General features: G+C 34.2%; 1 protein-coding gene across 1 annotated transcript in view; it reads left to right on the forward strand.

Moving 5' to 3' along the window:
* CSMD1 (CUB and Sushi multiple domains 1) overlaps window positions 1-24,260 on the forward strand; it is a 950,789-nt gene that overhangs the window by 741,968 nt on the left and 184,561 nt on the right. The window contains 3 exon segments of the mRNA XM_040059570.2: window positions 10,391-10,582; window positions 16,544-16,670; window positions 18,928-19,130. Of these exon segments, the coding sequence (XP_039915504.1) occupies window positions 10,391-10,582; window positions 16,544-16,670; window positions 18,928-19,130 (522 nt within the window).

Here is a 24,260-nt window from a genome sequence, read left to right on the forward strand (position 1 = left end):
TATCGTGTTTTACATTTATATTAAAATTCCATCTTTAGAATATGAAAGTAAGATTTTTCAGTGATGCCAATTCAGGTAGGCTTCTTAGGCATTTTTTTTTTCTCATGTGGTGAGGTATTCATCATAGCTAAAAAATGTGATTGAAATTTGCAAACGAATTCCAGATAAATTTATAATCTTGGGAGTGATGGCCTGAAGATTTTATTGCTTTAATATTAAAGAAGTGATCATATTTGTAGCGTTATTACTGAGACCTGGGAGTGGGAGCAGCATCCATGAATTTGTCAGTGCAGTGGTTTGAACAAGAGAACTTCTTTACCTTCTTTGCCACCTCAACCTAATTTTTTTTCTGTCATATTTTAAAAAGAATCTATTTCTATGAAGCCATTATAGACGTTGTCATTATATGTATGTGCAGCTGGATTTAATGAGTTTTAGCTGGGATTTGTTCCAAAAGTTTGCTCATTTCCTCTGTTTTTCACAAAAAGACTCCTGTTTATTTGCAGTGAATCATTTCCTCTTTTCCAAGTTTTAGATGAGTAGACACTAGAGCTACTGTTAATTTATTCCTACTGCTATAATTACTAGAATTTTCCCATGAGCCAAGAATTCCTGCCTGAAAACTTAGAACACTAGAACAGGACTTCCAATATCCTATTGTTCTTTATCCCAGTCTTCTTGCCTGCGTTAGTCTCATGTTGAATGAAAAATTATTATTTCCCATTTAGAATTATTGGTTCAACCCAATCTGTTGGGAAAGGGAGGAGGATAAGAAGTTTCTTAAGTCAGGTAGATGTACAGCACCTAGTAACCTAGGATGATGGAGTAATCCTTCTTGCTGCAATTCAAATGTAAGATCTCCTTGGTGCATCATTGTTGATTTGCTGTTTAATTTATGAACGTATTAACTATAAAAGTCTAATTATAACATTTAAGCTACACAAACATATTATTCAGTTCCATATTTCTAATACTCATGCAAAAGTACAGTCTTATATAACATATATAAAAGCTATATACTCTATAAAGTCTATTATATAATAAAATATAGCATGTGATAATATATAATATAGTATATTATGTTGGACATTTCAAATAACTTGTGTGAGCCCCTGAGATCAAAGTTTGATCTTAATTTTCTTCTGACTGATTTTTTCCCTTTTTAAAAAAATGAATTTTCAAGAAAAATCTGGAATTACTTTGTAAAGATATCAGCAGTTTAAATGAAGGATGTTAGTCTTTCTCTATTCCCTTTATTATATAAAGGAACTGTTTACATTTCAAAAAATTAAGACTGGTGCCCTCAAACCTAGTTATATTTTATTACTGAAGATTAGCAATAAATAGTAAAGAGATTTTTTTTTTTCAGTCAGCTAAACTGTTTCAATTATTTCTAATTATTTAAAACATTAAAAAAGTTATTTCAGAATAAAATGAAGATCATTCCTTCAAAAGATTATGTATATTAAAATCACCCTGCCAAAACTATGTATACATGATATATGGGCAGAATTACAGATGCATGAAGAGAGAAGTCTATTTGGAACAAAGATAAAGATGAATGTTATAAACCTATTTATTTCTATTCCTTCTGCTTCCATAAAGTTTCTATATGGGAAGAGTTGCTTAAAATAGGATGATGAAAGGTAGACAAGTTTTATGTGTTTCTTATTATTCAGTTCTTCACCACAGTGTTTTGAGAAATTAATTTTTGGAAGTTCTGGGCATGATACCAGTAGCCAGAATAACAGTGATGTATGCATGTGGTTCACCTGTCAGTATGTGAAGGAATCAATGCAATTTGAGATGAAGGGTTTCTTTTAACTTTCAGTCCTCTCTGTGCCATACTGCTTTTTATAAACTGGTACAATTCTTTTTCAATTTTTAATCCATCCTTTACATTCATGGTGACTTCATTCCTCTAAAGATAAGTATTTTAGAAAAGACTCTGAGGAAATGAATGAATTTGCAAACCCTTAAGCGTTTGGTATGTGTTAAAGTATCTTGCACTATATAACATGGGGGGGAAAAAGTGTGTGTTGATGTTATTTCTTCCGCTTTTCTTTTCCCTCTCCCAGAAAAAGGTTAAGACCAGTCTCTTCGAACAAGCCACCTACAAAATATTTTTAATTAGAGGCTGTATCAGTCATGACCCCACTGATTATAAAAGAGGGTGTAGACATGGAGATCCTGAATATGTCCTTCCATAGATACTTGAATTTAGAGTTCTTAAACTCACCGAGAATTTTACCTTTAACATCTGCTTCTTATATGGAGTATACATTGTGATTAATTATTCACCTGCTTCCTGATTGTAAAATTTATTTGTATGCCTTCTATATATTCAGAGCAACCATCTTGCTGCAGGCACATATATTAGCATATTTGGCTCTTTTAAATATTTTTATTTATGTATTGTCTTTCAATAATATAATAAAAACCCATCTTCTGCTACTTGTCTACCCATATTTAACTTGCTTCTTAAATTTGCCAATTTTTTATCTGTATATGGGGACATTGTAGCTGAGAAAGGGAGAACAAAATTTTTGAATAGGATACATGGACACAAAGAACCTAATTTGAAATGGATGGGGAAAGGCCTTAGAACTTTTTATAACATATTTATAACAGGAGAAGATTACAGAAAAAACAGTTTTTCATTTTATGTTCAAAGGACCTGTTATCGACATGTCCTAACATCTCTATTTTACATATTTTACAGATTTACATAATTTTTTTACATGTTGCTCATGTTAAGAAGAATTGCTGATATTCATATTAGAAAGTATTATCCATTGAATGACTGTCTCATCCATATAGTCAAAATTAATTGCTAATTGATTGCAAAGCTTTTGAGAAATTAAAAGTGTGTATCTGTTTCCAAAGGACACAAGGCAGTAGTTTCTGACACCCCCACTATAGCCACATTATTGAAACACACTTCTTCTATAGATTTTTTCTATCATTCTAATTAGGTAAGGATTCTGTAACTGGCCATTTTTCCAGTACATGGTTTTTTTCCTACAGCTGTAGGTTTCAGAACAGAGTTGCACATAAACAGTTCCAAAGTAGAATCTCTTATTTTAAATCACATAGATTTACTTAAATAGATTATTTTGTGGATGTTTAGGATGCAACAATTGCAGAATAGTATTTATTGACATTTACATGCATTTAGAAATCCATTATATACTCTGAAAATTAACTCAAGTACCATTTCATACTTTTAATTACTTTTTAATAGTTTAAAAAGATTCTGTGTTAAACATATAGACTACATTTATGAGCTTAAATTACTTCAGATTTAGGCAACTCTGGAAGAGTTACTGGTGTTTCCGACATTTTCATATTATTTTACAATAAAGCATGTTAATATTTCCTTGTGTGCACTGAAATACAATTTTTATATGCCCTTATCCTTCTTCTTTTCAAGTAATTCTGTAATCTTCTATCACATCACTTTCAGAAGCTGATGATAAGTATACATTATTTGTGTGTTCTGTCTTGCATGACAAGCAGAAAAGACAGTGTCTTTTTAAAATGGGCATGAATGGCCCACCCAGTCTATAATTACATTATAGAATGTAATATGATTATTAGAGATTATTAAAGAGTATTTAGTGTCCCTCTGTTGTTTAATATATAAGCTGCAAACCCCTTTTTGTATTCAAAATAATTAACTCCTTATGGCTTGTCTGGTGAAATTTTCTTAGCAATTAATTGTATTTTTGTTGTAATAGTATTTCCTAATCTTTAACAGTAATATTATCATGAAATTATATGAGTATAAACTTATTAATCCAAGCCAAGATTATTAATACTGTTGACCCACACCTGCTTGCTGTATCTTTTATGTTTTAGGGTCTTGTTCATCATTAGATTAGGCAACTAAAGTTTTCAAAAGAACCCAGCTGGAATTTCTTTTAAAATGACTACAGTTTTGTCTGGAGGCTTTGTATTTAGATTTCTTCCTTCAAAGTAGCAGAGTTCACAGAAGTTACAACACAGGTTCATGTTTTTGAATTTACAAAAATGAATTTTTATTTGGCAGCTACAGAGTTCTGGGATCATATCTGAAGCCATGATCTTAAAAATGAATTGATGCAGCATCAGGATGCCCAGCAGTGAAAATCTGATCTGCATCTGGCACAAACACAATTGAATGTCCATAAAATTAATGAGTGCATACAGAAGAAAACTTATACACATTTTGTCCTTTTATGGCAGTTTTATATTTGATTTGGCATAAAGTCACAAGGCATTGACAAACAATTATGAATTCACCATAGCTGGAAATATAGCTAAAATATCAAAAGCAGTCGAACAAATTTTCACCATGGGACCATAATATTAAGGGCTATGATATTACATTTATTTTATTGTCATTTCAAGTAATTCCTCTTTTATAAAACTCTTATCTTCCATCTCCACAAGTGCAGTTTTAATTGACATAGTATATTTTTTACAAAACATGAACAAGATTTACTAAGAAAGAAAAAAAAAAAAAAAAAAAAAGAATAAACAAAGACCTACAGCCTGATTTCTTGGTTTATATTCTGATCACTAATAGCATTGCGCTTATATGTTCTACTAAATCAGTCATAATGTTACATGCATCAACATACCTTTGTGTAGCAAAAATATGTTGATGCATGTTACATTATGACTGATTTAGTAGAATATATAAATTTGGATGAATACCATAGCTTACAGTTCAGAGTGTCTTTGTTGCTTTTGTCCATTCAGAGAAGTCTTAGTGTTGAACTCAAGGTCAGAGTTTCAAATTAGGAATCAAGTACCTAAAGGATGCTAATGCACCTTTTAGATGCTTACTTTTTCATGTGTCTGGCTTTAGGAGGGTGATTGTCTCAAAATATCTTAGGACTTCTTCTAGTAGGAAATTACTTGGTTTAGATTACTTATTTTTCATATAGCCACTGTAGGTTCACATGCAGTGTAAATGCACATGTACATATCTATAGTAAGTAAACCATATTCTTCCTTTCAAGATTAGTGAAGGAGACATTTGTAGATACTTCAGCATATTGTCAACTTCTTTTATAAGTACACTCCACAATGCAGAATCCCTGAATTTTTCCCTTGGAGACACAAAATAAACACTCTCTTTGTATTGACGACAGACTTTAGAGGGTACAAACTTGAAGCTGAACTGATAGTTGTACTTCATGGATGCACATAGCACATTTCACTCTCTAATGGATAGAAAAGCTAGTCCAAGGAAAAAACACAAGTGCACATAGTATGGACATCAAATCCTCAGCTTCATTGCCTTGCTGCCCAGATTTACTTTTGTTATACTGTACTGCTTACTAACAAAACTAGTACCACAGTGCCCATCGTAATCAAACTGAGTTGAAAGACACTGTAATTAAAATTCTACATATATTTACACATATTTCAATGATTGGTACTCCAACAACTGATATTTCTACATTCTTGATTATTTATATCAATTGTGACAGTGTAAATCACATTCAATAGTACCAGGACATTACAGCCAATCATCAAGGTGTATTCTGGCTGGTTTGGTTTTAATTTAACATGCTTTTATGCATTCATTATTCTGACAATCCTGTAATGAAACTCAAGAATAAGACAATTGGCAGCAATTTGCCAATATGATAATCTTTCTCAGCAGTAAGAATCTTGGCAGAATTTCTCTGATGCTGGCTTGCTGCAATGTCAGGTAAACACAAGTATTGTGATTGTTTGGAACTCATGATCATATTCCCCCTTTGTAAAAGTTCATACCATCTACTTCAACACTGGAGTTCTGTTGGAACACTTCCACAATGATATTTCACAAAAGTACAATCCTTTATGATAAATTACTCCAGATTTACAAGAGCATCAGGGAAAAAGGGAATTAAAATTCCGGGTTTTGTGTATGAGAGGAAAGGGAAGAAACTGGGGAAAAAAGAGCACAGGGCAAGATACTGTTTTGTTTGCACATGATGAACAGCACCTATATGCATGTGAAATACTCCAATTTTTATAGGCCTACTGATAAACAATGGTTGTCTATGTAGTGGAGAAATGTAGTGAACATGGGGCTGCAAATTATGTACTGTCATTCTTACAGTTTTTTCCTAAAGAATTCAAAGTGCTTTTGTAAAAATTTGGCAAAACTGCCAGCAATTAGTTTGTTGGATGTTTTTGAAGGGATTATTTTTGAAATACAAAAAGCAATAATACTCTTTTATTTTGCCACACTGAATGTTTGTATCTATTTTTTCCCCCCTAGGCATAATATTTTGCGAACGAACCTGAAAATTAAAAGTACTGCTGAACTCCTCATGAATTATCAATACCTAGAAATTAAAATCAAGGTGGTCTTTTTTGGTAGAAACATCTGACAAATCTAAATAAACCAGCAAGTATTGAAGGGTTTAGTGTCTCAAGGATATTTAAAATTAGGTTTTATATTTTTGCTTCCAGGTAGATATTTTTATTTGCTTGTTATTTTTTAATTTACTGCTTGTGAAATAGGAAATTAAATTCTTAACACAGTGATTTGTTAAGTTCTCTACAATCATCTTAACTAAATAAATATTTGACTTGGGTTTATAATGAACCGGCAGAAAAATCTTAATTCTCCTGTTGCTCCCACAGTCTTTAAAATCTTAAAAATAAGAATTTAAAAACATTGAAAAAAAAAATCAGTATATTTCTGGAAAGGACGTCATGTTCTCTGACATATGTAGAGGCTGAAAAATTCTTGTGACACGGTGTACTCAGAGTGTTTTTAACAAAGTTGTGTTTTCTTATTTATAACTTTCAGAGGTACTTTGTTGTTTACAGATACAAAAATGCATTGCAGTGAGTATCTGTAGAGTGTGTGGCTCTTGAAGAAGTAGGCAATTCACCTTGGGACAGACAGGTTAAAAACTATGTCCACAGACAAAAAAAAAAAAATATATATATATATATAACTTGGAGAACATGTAGGAATCTACAAAGCAAAGAAGGGGAAATACCTTTATGTTTATGGATACTTAAAGAGATAAGTGACTTACAATGATTATATGAACTATTAATAAGGCAAAATAAAAATAAAAATATGTTTTGTGTTCCTCAGTCCTGTTTCAAGCAAGAATAGACAAAGTGCAGGCAGGCTACGGTAGGCTTCTCTCAAACTTCTAAAGCTTGTGACATTCTCTTTAACTCTTCACATCTATCATATATGTTTATACCCTGTGAAAAACTGAATGCTAACTGGAATACATGAAATTATACCAAGTCAAAGAAATAGTTTTATCCTAGTCTTGATACCTTCTTTAGTGAAGATGGCTGTATAGCAGACTAGGAAGGCTGGTTCATCCAAAAGTTCATTTCATTTCACCCAAATTTTTCTGTTGTTCTTATAAAAGGTACTACCTCTCCCTGAATAACTTGTCTTCTTTGTGTGGTACAAGGTATTGGAGAATGAATCTCTAACTCTCAGTGTTATGGAAAGTTTTTTCATGAGACAAAAGCAAATTCTTTAATCAATGGTATTTCATCTGTCAATCATATACCACTCACTGCATTTTATAACCAAATGTTGCACCTAACAAGGAATGAGAAAGTGTCTAAGAGCAGTGGCAAAGAAATAGTGTTACACTGGCTCGTGCTGTCAAATTAGCATTAAAATATAATTCTATCTATCAAACAATTACATTTTCAGGGTTTTACATAAAAGTCTCTGTGTGTTAAATAAGGAGATTAAAATAATGAAATATAGCTATGTCTTGTGAAGTTCAGCTCATCTGAATGACCAAATTGTCTTGGATCTTTATAGTATGTGAAGAGAAACAGGTATTTTTAGAATTGTTCAGTCCATCCAATCCACTTTTTTCTTCCTTAGGATGAGATTAGTCATACTTCCTAAGATACTTTTAAATCCAAAAGACAGAAAATAGTTCTGATGTGACTGTATATAATCCTTGCTGGGAGCCATTTAAAGTGATTGCTGCCACCCCCGCCCCCCCTTTTTTTTTTTTCCCTTTTTTTCACCCCACTAAAAGAAATTGCAGGGATGTGCAAATATTCACATGGAAGCAATCTTTTAGCAATCTATAATCCTTTTGTACTGTGTGTGATTACAGATAACTCCATCTGAGATAAAGACTACAGCTCTGCTGGTAAACTAAACATTGTCAGGGTATGAGTATGGGGAAGTGATTCTTTAGACTGATAAAATGTTAGAGTAAATGCTAACATGGCTCTATTATTTCTGCCTTCTGTCTAGGACTTTCCCAAACTCAGGCATAATATAGTAGATAGATAGCTGAATTCCCAGGAAGGGACCTATAAACCGCTATGCTCTTTTAAAGGACAACTGAATTTAAGAGTGCATGACTGTAGTCAGACTATTCTTATTGTTCCTGAGGTCTGATGTTTCTGAAGATATTAGCAAAGAAAGATATGCAGTATCTATGTGATAGAAGAGCATTTAGTTCTAGCCTACTATATAAAGAGCAAGTAGAAAATGGATGTCTGCAGGAGCTGATTGAGCTGACTGATCTGAACACCTGTCAATTTAAGGGGTAGATTGGTTTCCAGAAACAGATACTTTTTCTACTGACAATTGAAGTGGCCTAGACTAATTCAAACTTAGCCGTCTAATTTTCAGAATCCTGAGTAACAGGTAAATCCTGATGTTTGTGCCCAATTAATGAACAAAGAAAACAAAGGTATTTTGTGTTTTCAGCAGTGTCAGTTAATGGATATCTTTAGCATCTCTACAGGAAGTAAAGCTCCATAGACTCCTTGCAGTTTTTTCAGCTGTGGTTGATCTCACTGGCAGGAGAAATACAACAAGAAAAACATGACACCAACTTTAGCTTGAGTATTATTAGTAAAATAATTAAAGGTTGTACGTGGATATGTTATTTACTACTTAGTGAAGGACCTCACAGAATCATAAAATGGTTTGGGTTTGAAGGGACCTTAAAGATCATCTAGTTCCAATCCTCTTGCCATGGTGTGAGAGCCTGGAAGGATTGTTGGCTTGCAACAGTTTGGGGTGTGTTTGGGTGTGGGTGTGGCAAGGGGAATTTCAGGTCTTGCTCTGGTGCGGCAATGAACTGCCCCTTCCACCACATCCCAGCCTGTACCCCAGCCCTGCAGTGGCTGCCAATCCCTGGGACATTGGAGGCAATGCTCCACAGCTGCCTCTGATTTTCTAAAGGTACTAGTAAAAGCTTTTTTTGTTATTTTGACCTTTTGGGTATCTTGTTAGTATTTATCGCATGCATCTAACTCAGAGTACATGAACAACTGTAAGCACTTTAAAAAGTGTCATAGATGGAATGTCTTTGGGTCTTGCCCATGGGCAAGGACACCTTCTACTAGAGCAGGTTGCTCAAAGCCACATCCAGCATGGCCTTGAACACTTCTAGGGTGGGAGTGGTGGGGTATCCATAGCTTGCCTGAACAACCACACATAGAAATTGCAGTGAAAACAGAAAACTGTAGACTATCAGTCTGATTCAGAACCACTTAAATAAGCTGTTCATTAAAATAAGGACAGCAAAATGGAAAATATTTGTAGAGTCAGAATTACTTCTTTGGTTTGGAGACATGGCAGTAATAAGGAAGAATACACAATGAAGAAGAATTTGGAATTAAGAAAGATGAATTTGGAACCACTCTTCATATTATTCCAAGAACAGGAACTGAAGGCAAAAGAAGAGATATAGAATGCATCTTTACATTTTAGCAATGCTGTACGAAGACCATGAAGAGAGTAATGCATAAAATGTGGAAAGAATTGTAGGTGCTCAGAGCAGATCTGCTTATTCTATGGATCACAGAGGGAGGTATTTATCCCATTCAGTATGTTAATAGGCCAGAAAGGAGAATGCAAATTGAAAATTAGTGTGGGAATACTTCTTTCAGCAGAGATGAAACAGAAGCCATACTGTCTTGAGACTAGGAGGGATGAAGTAGACTTTGCACATGCTTCCTGAGTTACCACTGTGGTCTCTTGATGTCATTATGGAGATTGAGTGAGGAGGTGAAGCTGCTCCTTTGTGCCAAAACCAGGATCAGTCTTTCCTTCCTACTGAATAAAAAAGAATGAAGCATACAAATGGTAAAAATTAATTAATTTTTCACCAATCTATTTTAGAATAATATAGATAAGATGCTTTCTTCAATAAGCAAATGTCATAATCAAATATCAAGTAATTAATTAGTTCCTAGTCTTTCAGTTTCTGATGTAGACACATTATATACCATTTATCTTTGGTCATGGTGGATATATCTATTGTCATTGAATCACGAAGTATAATTTGCATCAGAATCAGATTTTTTGCCAATATGTTTTACTTGGTCTTTATATCTCCATGTCTTTTTTTTCTTCTTTCCCCATTTCTGTTTGCAGGTTTTGATCTAGTAAAGTGCAAAGACCCTGGCATACCAAATTATGGCTACAAGATACGAGATGAAGGACATTTTATAGACACTGTCATTTTGTACAGCTGTAATCCTGGCTATACAATGCATGGTAGTAGTATTATGACCTGCTTAAGTGGAGATCGAAGAGTTTGGGACAAACCTTTGCCTACTTGCATAGGTAATATGGATTGTGACAATGTTCTGGTATGATTGATCTGGTGTTTCAAGAAAAAACCTAAATATTCTGTCTTTCTATACTTCATGAGATGATACTGGGGCAAACATATTTTAAATTTCAACTTAAGACTGAATGTGGACATGGAAGTATAACTTCTCTGAAATAGGTGGCTTGCTATTAATTGTTATAAAACTATTGGAAAACACTTTTTTCTATAGAGAAGCCTTTGATGGAAGACTACTGCTTTGGTTCTGATGCAGCCCTGGTCACTGAGTCACTATCATATGCAGTTGTATTGTCTAAACACTTCATAAACTAAGCCTCATCATAAAGAAAATAAGGTTGTGGGGGTTTTTTTTTTTTTTTTTTTTTTTTTTTTTTTGTTTTTGTTTTTTTTTTTTTTTCAACAGGTATTATTTCACCATCTCATTTCTATGAACTTTATTTTTAATTTCCATCCCATGTTGCTGGATTTTTTTTATTCGTGTGCTCTGGAGTCCTTGTTGCTGTGCTAAGATACTCCATCTGTCAAAGCCTTGAGCTAGACCTTTTCTGGAAATGTGTTTTCTGGAAATACTGTGTCTTCAAGTGACTAAAACTTTGCTTCATTACAACCAACATAAATGTTAAATAGAGAATTACTAGCCAAAGTGTAGAATAACTGATCACCAGTATAGCTGTTATCCACTGTACCTTTACTAGGCAGTTTGCATCCTCTAGTTTTGCTTTCCAGTTCAGCAATTGCCAGTGACTTCCTGACTTCAGTTTTCACATGGAGTTCCCATGTGTCTTTCCTTCTGTGTTTTCACCTCTGCTGCCTGCTGCTGGCAGGTCACCAACTGCTTTTGGCACTCACTTCACCTACAGGATCTTTGCTTGTTGCCTTTCTCCCATTTTGATACTACATTCTCCATTCCAGAGCCTACTTCCTGCTGAAGAGATTCAGAGACCTGCAGTCTAGAAAAGAGCAAGCTCCCTTCCTTTCAAATGTTCAACTTAAGCTGAAAATAAGTGCCAGAAATGGATCAGTGAACAGCATATCTGCTGTCTTGGTACAGGTTATGTCCCCCATATATATGAGGTCAAAGTAACTATTTGATTTTGATTTAAAGACTTTTCTAGGCTCTTTATGCATTCAAGTCCTCATGATCTTCAGTTTAATTGGTTAGGTTCTTTTTCTCTAAGTTTGCCCTTTTGTAGAGAAGACTCATAATTAGTCCTACCTTTGCCTATTTCCGCATGTAATTTAAATGAAGTCATTTCTCTAAGGTAATTTTCTGCAATATTTTTTTGTGCCGGTGTTCACTGTGAAGTAAGACTTAGAATCAATGCTAAAAAACTTATTGGTTTCAAGTCTATTAGGTGAGTAAATCCAACCATCTATCTCTTTCCTTTTCTTTGTATGATGATTTGTCTTCTAATCTATATGTTGGATGTCGAAATCTCAAACACATAACAATTAAAAGAGTAGTAATTAAAAAAAAAATATCCTGTATATTCCAATCTGACCTGGAGGAAGCTAAGGAAGCCAGGATTAAGCAAATCTAAAGAAAATTGCCATCTTTGCTCCAGTAGCATATCTTTCATGGTCCTTCTTCAAAATAATTTGACCAATATATATGTTTTTTAAATACTGACTTTATTAAGATTATTACTGTCTTCCTTCCATGTCATGCCATTTAGTCACAAACTTCCACCTCTATTTACAGTTTTCTTCATATCAATATGCTTTTAAGATTCTATATTTCATTCAAGATTCCCATTCTTTTTTCTTCTTTTGTTTGTCTTTATACTTTGATTTTGTACCTTGCATTACTAGATTTTTGTTTCTCTATTTTATTTCCAAACTTTTGAAATAATTTGTGCCAAAATTTCTTGAGAATCTTATTTCAAATCTAAGTAGAATTATGTCACTCAATCCATAGAATAATCAGGGCGTTTTTTGGTATCCTGAGAGAGATTTTGGACTTACTTTCTGTCTGTTCAACCAACAGAATCTTTCTATATGCTTTTATCTCTCTACATATATTTTTGATTACTGTCCTTGATCCTCTCCTTAAAATAAAATTTTGTGATTGCATCCATTCTGTACAAACTGCCCCTTCTCATTTCTAGTTTAAATCTCCTCTGGACCATTAATTAGTTCCCCAAGAAATCTTTTCTCTTAAAATCTTCTAAAAGTGTTTCCTTCTAAACAGTATTTTACAGTCTGTTATCATCATTAAATTATGGGGGGTTTTTACTGTTCTGTGCACACGAAAGCTTGCCATGAGGATCCTTGAAAACTCAGTTATATCTGCAGATTATTTCTCTCTTGCTTCCCTGCCCCTTTAGACTTATAAAATCTATTCTTCCATCAGTTTTATGTTATGTTATTACAGTTTTATCTTTTTCTACTCTGATTTGAATGACTTATATTGCTTCCTTTTTCTGAAGTTATCATGAAGTTCCAAATATCACTTATTTTCTTAGAAACATTTTCTTAAAATCTTTGTTTGTGGAGATGTATTATTTTTGCTCATAGATTAGATCAGCATTTGATATTTGCTGTTCTCTTCAGTAACATTTATATTATTCATTGTATTCACTATCATTTCAGTCCCATTCACAAAATATTCAAGCCTATATATAGGCTTATTCTACACATTCTACACTTACTAATTTTTAGTGATAAACTGTTGTGCTGGTCTTAGCATTCATTCTCATTTTTTATTTTTTCTAAACCTTAATGAGGACAGCCAATTGCTTCTTTTAATTTCATCTCTAGAAGTTTCTAGAAATGTTTGTCACTTTTGTTAGTTATAGTATAGTTGTTTACATAGTATATTATTTGAGGTGCTGATTTTACAGTGTGCTTATTTCTGCATATTGAAACAAAGTTTTTGAATTATTTTTATAATAACTTCTAAAAGTTTATTTTTGATCTACTCCTAAAATAGATTTAAAACAAAAATATGAAATACATAATGCAACATCCCAAATTTTACGATGTATTCTTTTCCTAAATCAGCCTTATAAGAATTCTAAACCAAGTATGTCAATCAGTTTGAGTTTAAATTTTGGGTTCCTTGACTTAAATTTAATTCTTTGGTAAATAAAGTACTGTATTAGTAATTTCTTATCCCTAGTTATCTACCACAGTGATTACTGCAATCCAGACTTTCTTGTATAATGGAAATTAATTGAAATCTTGGGTGAGGGATCTGTTTGAAGACATTTTGCTTTAAAGTTGCTTCCCGCTGTGGTTCTGTATTTAGAATGTAATGTTTTGAGTGATCAAACCAGCAGGATAAATAAGTAAATCAGTGTAATGGTTTTAATTCAATAAAACTGGGCAGAAACACCAATTAATGTAGGGGGTTTAGTGTTAATATTTTTGTGGGAGGGAGAGATTAGGAGAAAAATAAAGCAGGCTTATGCTTAAAAATGAACAAAAATATTTTTATTAACACACACTAAAAGAATAGAAAAAAAAAGAAAGCTGGGGAAAAAACCTAAAACAGAATGAAACTTCAAAAACACGCTTCTTTCCTCTTACAAACTATTAACTTTCTTATTGCACAACATAGAAAAACACAACTTAAGGTTTTCAGTCAGTTTCACTACTTAGACATAACTACTTATTACTTAGGAGAAGAGTCCGTCTAAGATCTTTTTATGAAGACGTTTGCCAAAAGACAAAATAGTCAAATGCTCTCTGTTACACATTCTGCTGCTACCCGGAGTTTTCGCAGACTGTGATGTTCTATCCGCAGAGCTTCTCAGTGTATCTGGGGTATTATTTACAAATACTTCTTCTGATCTAAAATTATCTTTGTCTTAAAAGGCTGAGACATCCTTTTTGACCCAGGAGCGGGGGTTTCAAAGTTCTCAAATAAATCTCTATTACACGAGTCCTTAATTTTGATTAGAATAGCATTCTACCCAAATAATACTAAGATGCTGCAAAGAACAGTTCATTTCTTCATAACTTACCTTAGAAAAGTCCAGTTAAAAATGTCCACTTCTTCAATCCTATTCCCATATTATTAGTTCTTTCACTTCTCATGTAACTGACTTCATGCAGTGTCTGTTCCATGTACCTTCTGTTTTTCTTTCTTCTTTCTCTTGAGGAAGAATTGTGCTTTAAAAGTTCTGTGTTGCTAAGAAAGGGTTAAGTTTACTTGGGCTTGCAAAAGCCACATGCAGGTGCTGAGCTGCAGGGCTGAAGAAAAAAATTGCAAGGCCGTGCTGATGGAGGAAGCTGGTAAAGAACCTTTTTCCCACCCCTCAGTCTCATCTAGGGCAGTCCAGCTCAGAGCTGTTATGGAGCTGCAGGCTTGCTTTCTCCGCTGCCAGCGGTGATTAAGCTGGGCCATGCCTTGGCCCCTTCTGCCATGGTCTGAGCACATGGCCCCGCACTGCCGAGCTGCCGCTGCCCCTCTCCCCTGCCAGCAAGCAAAGGAAAGGAGCTCAGCCGGCCCAGGCCTTCCCCGTGCAGGCAGAGGCCCCCAGACCCCTGACCAGGCTCGGCCTGGCCGCCCAGCCAGCAATGTGGGGCCCAACCTGGGCTCCCCCCGCTTTCCACGCAGGCAGAGGGCTCTGAAAGCCCGGCCGGGCCCAGCCTAGCCACCCAGAGGGGCAGCAGAGCCCGACCCGGGCCAGGCCCGGACCCAGCCCTGACCACCTTGTTACCTCATGGCAGATCACTGAAGCAAGAGAGTGGGTGGTCAGCTGCAGATTTAAATGTTCCTTCCAAAGGCACACTGACATTTCTCATTGGTCAACTTAGCTGCCAATATCCCAGCCTGCTTTCTGATAGGTCCTTGTCTTCCCCCCCCCCCCCCCCCCCCCCCCCGACCACACTGCGGTTAGGGCAGGGAAAAACACTTTACATTTCTCTATAGCTAGAAAACAAAATTGTGCCAACCCATGATAATCAGTCACCTTATTTCCTCTATGATAATTTTCCCTCATGGTAGCAATTTGGTTGTGAGCAGTGACTTGGTGGCATGTACAAAGATTAATATTTGTTAGGAGCATTGCTTAAAGATTATTTGGTCCAACTGCCATGTTTTTTTCCATCATCTCTGTCTTAATATGCTTGCTGTACAGCTATGCTTGAATAAATCCCCATGGTGTGTTTTTTTAAACACTATTTGTAAGGCAACACTATGAATGTAGTAGAAATTCAAGTTCATCATTCAACTGAAGAATCACTGATCCTTTTTAGTTTGTGGCAAATGACTGTTCCACAGTTCTCTTTCATCAGGGTGTGTCTTTACGCTTACCAGACAATAGCATGATGCTCTAAACAAGCAACGTAAGAATAATTTGATTATGGATGCTTAGCATTGCTATTGGTCTCTCCACAAAAATAGCATTGATAGTAAAAACACATTAAACCAGATATCACATATTATCAAATCGTAACTTTTTGATTTACTCTTGCTTTGCAAGCATATGGCATTTAATTTTTTAAATACCAAAGGAAATTGCTAGGCAATACCTACTGCTTTTTGGTGTCATTAGACCTGAAGTTATACAGAAGTAACTTGAAAACATTACACTAAAATAATTTTTACATTACTGCAAATGAGAAAGTTTTTTTAATTGTAAAATTCAATGCTGCAAAGTTTGAATTTAAACATTCATTGTTAGAAAAGCTAAGCATGTTAGATGGGAAATTTCTGAAACATTTTTGCTGTCTTGCTAATGCTAAAACTATTGCAAATTTTGTAGACTGGTCAGTTAAGTAACATAATCACAGAAGTATGGTTTATTTCATTATAATGAGGTAGGAATGAGATTGTTGTGTTCATTTTAAATTATGTACATGTCCTGGTTTGTATGTATGTGTACTACTTCAGAAGTATTAGGTCATTCTGTTAACTTTTTAGAAAACACAAAGATATGGAATGGATGGAAAATGCATTTGCCAATTACTATGATCTCATTAGAAATTTAATCCTCATTTTGCAGCTGAGTGTGGTGGTCAAATTCATGCTGCTACATCGGGGCGCATTTTGTCCCCTGGTTACCCAGCACCATATGACAACAATCTTCATTGCACTTGGATTATTGAAGCAGATCCAGGAAAAACAATAAGGTACATGCTTAATTTTAATATTTATGGTTGGCTTCAGTATTTTATAATTTTTTTGTCATTCTCATATTTTTCTGCACAAGCTGCTGGTTTTCTCTGATGTGGTCAAGGTAACCTATAAGGTGTTGCATCAATTTTCTGAGGTTGCTTGCTTGTTCAGGCATAAACTCCCTGGATATGGGACAAGATAAGCAACATTCAAGATGCATACGAGCATCTCTTCACCCAAAAATTGTCTTAGCACAAGGAAAACACCAGATTCCACAAACTGCAGAGTATATTACAGTGTTAATTAGCAGTATTAAACAGTTTTCATAAGGGTAAACAAGAACCTCAGGACTCTGCATAATAAAACAATGAATCGCAGGTAGGAAAAGAATGTTGCATTCCCTCATCCTCTCCACAAGATACCTTTGCCAACACAGCAAGGCCATCAGTGCCAGGGCAAAGCACAGACACATTACTTGAATTAACATGTTCCCAAATTCAGGAAAATAAAGAGTTAATCAGTGAAACTAACAAAGTCTGTGACCTGCACAGGAACTTGACACCTAATTACTACCATAGCTATAGCACCTTCACACAAAACTGATGCTATCTCAAGACTCACATTGGGCCCTGAAAAAGTCTTTGGATTGATATTGTCCCTCAGCAGGATATGGTGGGGAGAAATAACATGAGAAAAACCCCATGTGACTCAAACCCAGTTTATTAAAGCTATTGGGGTTTCCAATACCTCCGAAGGTCAGGGTTCAGCCCTGTTCAGAGAAATGGCTGAAATCACGTAGCAAGACAATTTCTCTGGGCATGCTTTGTAAAATAAAAGGTTTTAATAAGCGATGAAAATAATAAACACAAACAGACAAGGACATGTAAGTTGAACACAGTGTAGAGAGCATCCTGGCACTGTTCAGTCCCGAAAAAGCTCTTTGGTTCTTTTGTGTAGTTCCTTTAGTACTTAATAATCCAGGTGGGTTCCACTGGCAAATTGCCAATAAGGAGAGGTACAGACTTTGAAGGACAGTGACAAGGTCCAACAGGTGCTTCTCTCTTGGCATTGAGCCAATTACAAAGAGGACGACACAGAACTTTCTAGTTTGGTTTCCTTATATGCTTAGGTAAGCTGAAACCTTTTTTCCTTACACAGAAATACCCACTCTGGGATGGGTGGTGCATTGCCACATAAAACAAAAGCAAAGGTCCATGCATGGAATCAGAGGAAAACCATAGATTTTATTCTCTACTTCCTATCAATAGGTGATGGCCAGCCACCTCTTTGGAAGCAGGCCTTCAGGTTATGTTGCTCTGGAAGACAAACATAATCACAGAATATTCTGATTTGAAAGGGACTCACAGGCAAAGCAATATAATTAAATGACTAATTATTCAGTGAGAGGTTCCTCCCCACCCCCCCCCTTTTTTTATTTTTTGTAATCCGGTTTCTCTCAGCCAAATATTGAATTTATGCCATCGTGGGTTATTTCAATGCATAATCTTTGTTTAACTAACTATTTTCAAATTAATGATTTCCAGTTAAGGACTAATAAGATAAAGAAATATCAACACAACTATTTGAAAGAAAAAAAGAGACATTTTGATATTTATCTAGTAGAGTTCTTCAGCATTAAGAATGTAAACATTCAGGATTTGGAGACAATGCACATATTTTGACTCATAAGATAATATTCCTGAACACCTTAATAAATATAATCATTCAACTGAAGATAAATACAGATTATTGTATTATAGTACAGTTTTATATTTTATGAACTTTAGCAAAAAAGCCAATCTATTATATTTTTCTCTTTTTTGTATAGGAAAGGAAATGCCATGCTGACAGGACTTCTTGTGCTATGTGTAGCTGCTACTGCAATTTTTTTCAATTGTGTATAATTCAAGAAAAACAGCATTCTTGCTATCCATGTTTGAATAAAAAGAGGAAATCTTTAATAAAATCATAGCTCATATACCTTAAAATATTTATCATAAAAATAAGATAATTTATAGTCTTCTAAATTAAGTCTTGAGGACTTACACCCCATAACGCCATTTTCTGTCATTCAAGCATTTGTAAAACAGTACTGCATGATTCTTACAAGATCAGCTGGTTCAACAGGAAAAATAAATAACTCTGCAGGACCACCAGGTCTTCTTCTGTACTAAACTACATCTCAAAACTACAGTTTGGGAATGATTGCTTGGATTTTCATGTATTTGTGTTTAATGAGTAATGCACAGTGCTTCTTCTTTTTCTTTGCAGTCTGCATTTTATTGTTTTTGATACTGAGGTTGCTCATGACATCTTGAAGGTATGGGATGGGCCTGTTGAGAGCAGCATACTTCTCAAAGAGTGGAGTGGCTCAGCTCTTCCAGAGGATATTCACAGCACTTTCAACTCATTAACATTACAATTTGACAGCGATTTCTTCATCAGCAAATCAGGCTTCTCCATTCAGTTTTCAAGTATGTAAACATTTTTCTTCTTGAATATAATAATTTCATACCCTATTTATATACATTATTTCTATATTTATTACCTCTTACTCAACTCTTTTCCAACTTCTTCAGTCTTTAGAAGAAAAGAGATTATATAATTTTACTTATGTTTTTATGCAAATGGATACAACTAGGTAGAATTTTTGGATTTGCTTTGAATGTTTTAGATTTTTTATTCCTCGCTTTCCACAGCAACCACATACCTAGTGTCATCTAATTAGCATTACTTAACCAGTCAAAATGGGTCTGTACATACAGGACTTTCTTTCTGCATCAATAATTTTAAATATTCCCACCACTGTTATCTAACAATGTATTATTTCATATTTATGGTTTTTGTCAGTTGGACTTTTTTTCTCAAAGCATTGGCTGCATGATGCATGATTTTTATGACCTAAACACTCTTTGTATGATTAAACTAGAATACAAGAAACTTTACGATATTGAAACACACTTAAAAATTTACTATTAAACTAATCAAATTGATCTTTAGGTGTCAAGCAAAAGCTTCTCTGTTTATAGAGGTTATGATCAATATTGTACAAGTGATCAGTATTTTAAAACTTTGTATGTGGAGTTCTTCCATGTTATTTTGACCTAAAGACTGAGGGTAGGACACAGGAGACTATATCTTTGTCTTTGATTCACTCATTGCATCCTTGTATGTCTAGATATAATGTATTTCTCATCAAGATATAGGAAAATTATGAATAAATGTGTGTGAGTAGAAGTATTATTCTCCATAGATGACGTCATTCAGAAGTAAAGGATTCTAATCAGTTTTCAGTCATTATTATTTGCATGATGATGTAAGCATCTAGGGTTTTCCTAGTCTCTAAGTCTCTAATGCATTTTACATTTACCTATTTACTTAAATTTCCTGTATTTTTCTGAATGCTGTTTCTGCCTCCCCAAAAACACTCTTTCATCAGCCTAAAAAAATCTAGTTAAAAGTATATAAAATTAATTAAAGACAAAGAGCAAAATAAATATTTCTAAAGTTTCTCACCAGTGTGCTATATAATACGCTGCTTTTCTTTTTTCTTTTTTCTTTTTTTTTTTAATCAAGTTTTATATCTGTGGAAATAAAAGTATAGGTTTTGGGTTTTTTCTTGTCAGGATTAACAAACACATTTAAGGTTGTATTATATGAAAAAAACCTTTATGCACAGATTTTGAAAGAACAGAAATGTTTATGCAGTTTGATTTACCAACACATTCCTTAACCTTCAGTGGTACTAAGAGCAAGTAAAAGACAATTTAAGGCTTTTAGAGAGATTCACTGATTTTCCTATCCTAGTGTAATATCTGACTGATCATGCTGACAGTTGGAGAGTATGTTTTACTGGAATTAATTTGAATTAGTGATGAAGAGCTGAGAGATCATGTACAGGGAAAGTAATTTCATTTACTCTGCTTGACAAGTGGAATATGTTACTAATTTTTTTAATTGTAAGGAGTAAAAAAAAAAAAAAATTAATGAATATGTTAAAAGAAATGTTATTTAATCTAAAAATCAGTCTAGTTTATTTAGTCTTCTTGAGGCAATGAGCAGACCACTGTGGCCTTGACCCCTAAAGGGTTTAAAGTAATTATTCTATGGCTAAGTGGGAATCTTTACATACTTTAGTATTCATCGTGTGTTCAAACTATTGGACAGTTTATAGCAAAGCTGCACAGAATATTGATATTTCAGTACTTCAGTAGCTTTTAACTCCATATAAAAGATTTCTGAATTGTTGAAAGTTTTTTTGTTTTTTTTTTTTTTTTTTTGGGGGTTTTTTTTTTTTTTTTTTTTTTTTTTTTTTGCTATTGCAGAAGATATAGACATTTTGTTACAAGTTCTATGAAGGTAATTGGTGAAGTTTTTTGTCTTTGTGTTGTGTGAAGGATTTTCAAGTGTTACATCTATTAGAGTCTTTAATTTCATTCTTAATTAGAATTAAAGAGGTAAATTTCAGGTTCAGAATTACACAGAAATGGAAAACCTTCAGTAATACAGCTTCTGTACTGGATTATGCAATTGGGATGAGCATCTGTATCTGTGAACAGCCCTTTATGGGATCAGATAAAGGATATACATTTCAGAATATCAGGTCAAAAAAGCAGCCTAAAGACAAAACGTTCAAGTGCTAGTTTTCATCTGGAGAATTTGTTGCACTGTGCTGTGAATGTATTAATTAGTCTCTATACTTTGCACTCTAGAGTGTCATAACTGCGTCTGACTAAAAAGGAGATGCTGTGAAAGGGTAGTGGAAGGTAGATCAGAAAATATAATCTATAAATTACTTACTGTTCATTGTAAATGTAATTAGAGGTATTTTAATGAAAAAAAAAAAAAATTGGCTGAATCTTGCAAAATGTTTGAATGTTAGAGTGCCCTGTCTTTCCCACTCAGCTCAGCATGTAGAACATGAGGACATGAACTGACAAGAGTGATTATGTTAATTGTAATCAGTCTAATGCTTTTCATTAAAATCTAATTACCATTTAATTGTGCATAAAAGGACAAAAAATGAAGTTCAGTGTGCAAAACTGACTTTTACTCTGGGGGTTAAATACATTTAAGCTACGTATTACAAGTCAGGGATGTCTACCAACTCTTTTTGGCAAAAGGGTACAGGCAGATCTGGTATTTGGCTTATTTTTTACAAAGAAAGTTACTGGCAGCAAAAACTTCTTTCGTAAGTTAACCATTTAAAGTGCTATCTAACCTAGCTTAATTCCATCCTCCATATCTAAGGTAATGACTTTTTAAAGAAAAGATGGGTACTGATCTAGTATTGATACCCAACTGTGACGGACAAAAACTCTCTAACATTTTAAAGTTAGAAAGTGTGTGTTTATTATGATGCAGGGCAGCGTGCAGGATAGCTCCTGAATACACACCACCATTTACAGGTGATCACAGAGTCGTTTTATTTACAAAATATTGAATATTGAATATCCAAAACACAAATGCATATTCATAATGCTGGTACATCCCATTCCCCGCTTTGTATGGTAATTAGCTCAAAAGCTATTAAGCATGCGTAGTTTGTTCTTTGAAATGGGTTGGTGGTCCTTTTCATGGGGAGGGGTCCCCAAAATGAGAAAGTAAAGAAGTCTTCCTCATTCTGCCCTTTCTCCATTTTCAATGCAAATGTGATAAATGAACCCTTGGTAGGACTCCTATTTCCTGTCTTCGTGACTGTTCAATGGGTTTCTGGGCAGAGGAGGCCTACAATCGTCTTATGTTCTTAAAAGCTATTTATCAGTTTCTGTATTCTTCATTATAAACACAGCTAACCAAACATAAAGTTGACAAGTGATCAGTTATTCTAATACGAAAGAGTGATCCCAAACCCAATTTCTCTTAGTTAATTACTAACTTTTAATTTCAGCAAAGCCTACCTATCTACTTTAGTTAATTTCAGCAAAGCTCATCTCTAACTAAAATCTTGACCCCTCTAAAATCCTTAATTCTCTAAAGTTTATGTCTCAGTAAGAGGGATAAATTTCCATCTGAAGTTGCTTTTTTCTTCTTTTCAGCTACAGGTCACGATATACTAATAGCAATTTTCAAAGTTTTGACTATTTAAGGGCAGATGAAATTAATCCTATCTGTCTTTTCACAGGTGTCTAGTTTCCTTTGAGATGCCATAAAGTATCCTGTCTAGTCTCCATCTGCCATTTCAGAATGTCACACAACAACCATAAAGCCTCTCTCCTATCTTCCAGTCCTGTAGTAATACCTTGGATATGATAAGGCATCTGAAATGGGACTAGTCACCTATGTTGAAGCAGATCAATCTCTCCCTGAATGCTAAATCTCCATCTGCTCTAGACTTCTGAAAGCACTTGTATCCCATGCTAATGGGCCTATTGCTTTTATTGACCTGAAGTTTATTTTATTGAGAGTTTTTATTTTTAGCTGTGTAAATTTTTATTTGATGTTTAGAAAAACTATAGAAGTGACAGATGATAGGAACAATTTCTAGTCATATTATCATTCTTATAGGCCCTGATAGCTTTCATTTAAAAATACTTATTATTAGTTCTACCCTTATAGTCTACCCTTTTATTCTTCAGCTAAATTCTCAGCTATTGTCACTTAAGAGAACTGTATCTGTTTCTTCACCTAAATACCTAAATGATGAATTTATAGTTCATTAGGTGGCTTTAGAGATTTTGGTCCTCAAGGCAAAAAATACATCAAAGGATTTTATTCACACTCTTCTTAAAAAAAAAACAAACAAACCCAAAACGGAGATATCTGGCTTTTTTTAGAGTCAGACCTATCTATGATAATTTTCTATGCCTATCTCTGGTTCTGCACTATTTTAAATTTCTCTTAGCTATAGTATTGTGTAAGCAGACACTTTAATTAAAAATGTACCTATCTCTGCTTTTGTACAAGCAAAGATGTGATCTTTTTATTTTCTTAGTATAAAGCAACTGTCAAGATGTTAATAAAGCAGCAACGCACTTTTTTCTCAGTTTATTGTAATGTTTCTGTCTTAATAGAAAAATCTTTGGACAGTCATTAAAAGCAAAGATACAAAACCAAGGCATTTGTATAGTTGGTTTAGTCCACTTTTGATCTTTCTGTAGTTTGCCTGCTTTCTCAATATTTTTAAATTTTGCTCAGTAAGTATATGCAGAGATAAGCAGTGATGACTAAAGTTGCCTGATTAAGTCTTTAACTTAACAACACAAGTCACCAATTTTGATAATGCAAGTAAGCAACTTACATCATTGTAATTACAATTATTTGGAAATTATTCTGTCAGATGTTGACACATCTGTTGACAACTTACTTCCTCTGGCAAAAGTTTAACTATCAGCTGTTTGGTTGTTCCTAAAGGCACTGAGCTTAATATGACAAATCTGTTTAAGCAATGATTTCTGCTTTTGTCTAGTTTTGCAATTCCATTTGATCATTTGTTTGTCTGCAGCAACTTTCACAGTAACCTTGTCACCTATCTTGAACTGAGTATGGTTGTCTTGAAAATTATTCCTTAACTGTTGAAGTATCTTTTAATTGCTTGCCTAATGGCCTAAGTTGCCACATTTAAGTAATATAAGTATTTCCATGACAGAATCTTCATTGCTAGA

This window comes from Hirundo rustica, chromosome 3 (genome assembly GCF_015227805.2).
Source record: "Hirundo rustica isolate bHirRus1 chromosome 3, bHirRus1.pri.v3, whole genome shotgun sequence".
Lineage (NCBI taxonomy): Eukaryota > Metazoa > Chordata > Aves > Passeriformes > Hirundinidae > Hirundo > Hirundo rustica.